The following is a 5,698-nucleotide window of genomic DNA, read 5'->3' as shown; positions in this document are numbered from 1 at the left end:
TATCTTGCAACGTTGATCGCTTAAAAATGTTACCTACACAAATGTATTCTCCGAATTTCTTTATCTCGTAGATTAGTTGTTTCTTGGTGTTGCTATTTTTTCCGTCAGTGTATACTGAGAATCATATTTTTGTTGTCCCTGAAAGCCACTACGTAGGCTACCTACTGCTCAGACCGTGTGATTTTAGACCATCTACAAAAAAGCAAAATTTGGGACAAATTTTTTGAGATTTACTTTTTATTATTGACTCAAGCAGAACGTGGACAAAATAAAATTGACCCGGAGATATATCATGTACCATAAGATTGACAACCCAGATACGTTATCTGCAACCCAGGCAGATGATCGAAGCTGGGTTACTTTTTAAGATGTGGGTCAGCTTTATTTCGCCCACTTCGTATATTCTGCCGTATAGTCGTCATAGGGTTAATCGAGATCCTAAATACAAATTAAAAATTGTCTGTAGAAACAGAAAGTTACGTAACAAATCTCGATATCGATCTGAACAGGAACGTGCCACGAGGAAGACTGCAGAAGCAGGGGACTAGGCCTCGGTAGTGTTCCTGATCCAGGAGCCGACGCTGGCGACGTTGCCGTAGACGGCAGCTGGGCCGAAGCAGGTGGGCTGCCCCCAGAACACGGTGCCGAGCTGGGTGCCGTTGTGCACCAGCGGGCTTCCAGAGTCGCCGTGGCACGCGCCGTGGCCCTCCTGCCCAGCGCACAGCATGCTCTCCGTCACTGTGTGAATGGAGCCCAGGTGCTCCTCGCACGCCGACCGGTCCAACACCTCGACATCGACCCTCTGCAGCACGTAAGGGTACTAGACCTCTTCGGTCGCGCCCCAGCCGGTGGCGGTGACGGGCAGCCCAGCTGGGGGCTCGTACCCATCTGGGGGGAGGCCGACGGGCTGGACGTTGGGGCCCAATGGGAAGGGCTCGGAAACCTGTGCACAGTAAATGAGGAAGGCTCTATTCTGGGGGCTGAAACTAATGTTAAGACTTACATGCAGCTGTGTGTTTTACCCATTAATTCAGTTACTGTAAATCTTCCAAATTCGTTGTACCTACATCTAAATCTACATCTACATACATACTCCGCAATCCACCATACGGTGCGCGACGGAGGGTAGCTCGTACCACAATTAGCTTCTTCTCTCCCTGTTCCATTCCCAAACAGAACGAGGGAAAAATGACTGCCTATATGCCTCTGTACGAGCCCTAATCTCTCTTATCTTATCTTTGTGGTCTTTCCGCGAAATGTAAGTTGGCGGCAGTAAAATTGTACTGCAGTCAGCCTCAAATGCTGGTTCTCAGTAGCGTTTCACGAAAAGAATGCCTCCTTTCCTCTAGAGACTCTCACCCGAGTTCCTGAAGCATTTCCGTAACACTCGCGTGATGATCAAACCTACCAGTAACAAATCTAGCAGCCCGCCTCTGAATTGCTTCTATGTCCTCCCTCAATCCGACATGATAGGGATCCCAAACGCTCGAGCAGTACTTAAGAATAGGTTGTATTACTGTTTTATAAGCGGTCTCCTGCACAGATGAACCACATCTTCCCAAAATTCTACCAAGGAACCGAAGACGACTATCCGCATTCCCCACAACTGCCATTACACGTTCAGGTAGCATATGTGGCATGTGGCATTCGGGTTTCCTTCTCAGTCTCCATACTTGTGCACTTCAGCGGACTAAGGTGGCCTCATTGCATCCGCCCAGCCTATGGAAGCATGAATAGCACAAATTGTCGCATCTTCTGCCCGCTGCAAGCACACCTGAACGCTCTGCCCTTCCCTCACTCCTGTATATCCTCTGTACTGCAGGTATGATTAAAACTTCTCCTTCTATGTAACTCCTCCAGTACGCCAACGACTTAGTTTTCCTACTCTAGATACCAATGAGCCCTTCAACTCCATGTGAATCAGTTTATTTCCTGTTGGAATCAATGGCTTCTCAGTAGCAACCCACATACGTTTCCGTGTCCATAACTTTTACCACTCCATTTACAAGAGTCCTATACAATTAACTAACACACTAAAATAATCAGTACTAACCCTCGAATGTCCCTCTAAATGATACAGCCTTGTTGAAGTCTCTTTCTTCACGGTAAGACCTGTGTGCTTCCAGGAACATGGGGCTACGCTGGCATTATGTTGAGTACATTACAACAGATACGGGCTATGAGCATTAGTGCCAAATAGAAGCCGATTATGACTGGAAATAGTTGCACTTCAATAAATGGAGATGTACACACACAAGTAGAAATTCTCCTGTATTACGAAAGGGGAGAGACAGGCAGAGCATTAGGCTTATGGTGCACAAAAGCAACTTTAAATCTGGTATCGCTTTTACTCCACATAATGGAAGAATATGTACCTTGCGTATCAAAGGAAACAACATTATGACGCTTTGGTGAATCAGAAGCATCAGATGAAGACGCGGCTGAATTTTTATGATCAATTCCAGATGATATGTGGAAAACCACCTGAAATGACCTCGAAATAGTCGTTGGTCACTACTATGCCAGTATGGACAAACATAGACAGTATCAGAAGCGTGTTTGGTAAGGAAAATCTGCAAGATTAAACTAGTGATAATGGTTTGACCAATGTTTCCTTCCATGAAAAACTTAAGGTCAGTAGAAATCCGTTTCCAAACACAAAATATCAACAAAGGGACCTAGAAAATTCCAAGGCTGAATAAATCATACAAAATAGATCAAGCAATGGTATCGAGAAGATGGATATCTGATATGGAAAACGTGTGTATTTATAAGGGCGGAAATTCTGATTCTGGCAATTACATAGAAGGAGAAATTCTAAGGAAAGTGTTGGAAAAGAAACGGAATGTAGAACAACTTAAAAATGTATCTATGGTTCAAGAGTTTCAAATCAGATTGGGGTAGAGGCTACAAATAGAGAATGGTGGAGACCATATAGATAGAGACTGGAACTCTGTTAATGTTACTATTCGGATAATGGCATATTAAATACTGGGTGATCAAGGAGGCTCGGAAATCCTACAACAGTATGTAAGGCTAAAGAGATTAATAGGATGTCCTGAATAGACTGAAGAGTATTTTACTGCGGATTCGGATACCAAGCCCAAAAGAAGCGGACAGCTATCCTGTTATACAGAACACCAGAGATAGAGGAACTCAACTTAGCGTAATTACTGAAGTTAGTTTACTGCCTAAAAAATTACAAAGCTCCAAGAGTAGTTGGAAGAAGCTTTAAAAAAACAGGTAGAGCCGAGGGAGAAATCGCTGTCCGTAAGCGAATCCTCGAACGTGTCAAGCGTATACGAAATCAAAAATGAATCCCAGATGTGATTTAACCAGTACTCAAGACAGCGGACAAGACTTGATGTTCAAATAACTGAGAAATTATCCTCTTGAATGCAGAGGAATTACCCTATTGAATGTACCGTATAAATGTATTACCTACAACAAACTAACTCCATTTGCAGACGACATTTTTTAAGAATATAAGTGTGGCTTTAGAGTTAACAGGTCGACAACAGACCGTATTTGCCCTGAGCTGTAGATACAGGGAAAGGAATGCGAATGTAATATTGAGCTTCACAACCTCTACCTAGAATTCAGTCTGATCTTTTATAATCTTAACAGTGAAGAGATGCGAAATGATGTGCTATTGAGCTTCACAACCTCTACCTAGAATTCAGTCTGATCTTTTATAATCTTAACAGTGAAGAGATGCGAAATGATGTGCTATTACTGCGTGTATCATCTAAGTATGTATCACCCATTCAAGCAAAAATCGCTGATTCGAAGTTTGTAGTGCGAGTTTAAAATGTCACTTACCACCAGTATATTAAACATACATAGTAATTTCCCGTGAAATATAGACATAGAACATTGAGAATTTTCTTCGTTGTCCATGTTGTCGACCACGCTATCATCCCTTTCCTTTTTTTTAACTTCACCACCATAATCAAAATCACGCTAATATCTACTGAAAGTCGGTTCTCGAAATGTTCGCCAAAAAACAACCTCCCGAAGTCCTTACAGAGTGTGACAGCCTAATCAAGTGAGATGGCCGTCCCTGTTCCCTGTTTACAATCTGTCATGTGCTCGCCGAGCAGACTTACGTTGAAAGCTGCACGTTCTGACACTAGCGCAAGGTAAAGCACGCTCCCACAAAAACTGAGCTAATCGTCCCCATCCGCACCACTGATACTCAGTCTACCCAAACAATTCCTTGCGACCCGCACTAGCCACCTAAAATAGAATTCATTTTGCAACCTTTATTCTCCCAAATATCCACCTCCTTCAGCCCCCATGTCCTCCAACAAATCAGACGAGCAGGCGCAAAATACATATTTCTAAAACCGCTTCCATTACATCTTCTCCCATACCTTGCACTGCATCCCCAAACCAGACCACAATTCCAGCTAGAACTTGCCAGTCTGGCCTAATCATCGAGTTAAGTGGCGTAGTGGATAGACAATGCGCTCATATATGGAACCTCTTCCTTCCACCTTTGCAATAACGCGTCTTAGGTAGGTTTCCAACCCACAACCCTTCATGAGCTCTACATCTACATTCCACATTCACATTTGCTCTCACAGACCTACTCCTTTTCCGTAGGCTACTCAGAACTGTCCACCGTGGTAAGGACAGATCACCAGTATAATCAGAGTAGCTCTAACAGCAACATACGTACGTCACCAGTTTTATTTAAGTAATTTTATTGTATATGCAACAGCTGCACTTGTTATTTATTTCTTATTCAACAATTTATTTCGGTCCATATTGGATAATCACCAGACTTCATAAAACAATCAGCTGAGAAATACACGAAAGCTATCTTTAAAATTCGACTACAGTGTACAATATTTGCCAAAAGTCACATATAAAGTGTCATACGTCATTACAACAATAGTACAGCCGACAATCAACGTTATCAGAATGTTGCATTAAAGGAAACGAAGCAATGTATGTTAAGGTCCTGAACGTGCTGGACAATTATTGCAACAAGATGTAACAATCTACATACGACTTGGCAAATACCAGGAAGTGGCAGAGAGGTTTTTGGCAAACATTTCAAGAACCGACTTTCAGAAGATATTAGCGTCATTAGTGGTTCTGGTGGTGAAGCTATGAAAAGAAAGGGATGCTAGCGTGGTCGACAGCATGGATAACGAAGAAACGAAGACAATTCTCGATGTTCTGTTATTGCTGGCAGCCAGGACGTCGGAAGTCGGTAGTCGTCTTCTCTATTAATGTTGGCCGGTCACTTGGCTGTTTCTGTTGCCACGTAACATTCCTCCTGAAAGTAAGAGGTTATTTCGCCAGTAAGCGAGCTTCACCAAATTCAATCTGTTTGCCGCACTCATCCTGGTGTTCTGCCACCGCTGACTTGATGTGCTGTATCAGTCAGATGTATCTTTTGTGTTCAGATATCCGTGTGCTAATACGTACCCTAGTCCACATTCGCACCTGTTTTCGTAAACTCCAGTAGCATGCAGTTTGTCAACTGTATCTTTCCTTGTGTGAAAAAAACGTTTTATTCTGTTGATGCATCGGAAAATCGGTTTGATGCCGGCTCGGTGAAGAATTTTGACCACCCGTTCAGTGACACCGTGAACATGTGGTAACAGAGCGACGTTTCTTTGTGCTACCTTTTGCTCTCCTCTACTGCATTCATTCTTTCTCGCCATAGTTTTATGTATTACTT

General features: G+C 43.1%; 1 protein-coding gene across 1 annotated transcript; it reads right to left on the bottom strand.

The window, feature by feature from the left end:
- Window positions 1-544: 544 nt before the first annotated feature.
- Window positions 545-2,132, bottom strand: LOC126419672 (chymotrypsin-1-like). The gene is made up of 3 exons (XM_050086859.1): window positions 2,079-2,132; window positions 827-943; window positions 545-709 (listed from the first exon to the last, which is right to left on the bottom strand). The coding sequence occupies exons 1-3, from the start codon at window positions 2,130-2,132 to the stop codon at window positions 545-547; spliced, it is 336 nt and encodes a 111-aa protein (XP_049942816.1).
- Window positions 2,133-5,698: the final 3,566 nt, after the last annotated feature.

Source organism: Schistocerca serialis, chromosome 9, assembly GCF_023864345.2.
Source record: "Schistocerca serialis cubense isolate TAMUIC-IGC-003099 chromosome 9, iqSchSeri2.2, whole genome shotgun sequence".
Classification (NCBI taxonomy): domain Eukaryota; kingdom Metazoa; phylum Arthropoda; class Insecta; order Orthoptera; family Acrididae; genus Schistocerca; species Schistocerca serialis.
This window is presented reverse-complemented; position numbering and strand designations above follow the sequence as displayed.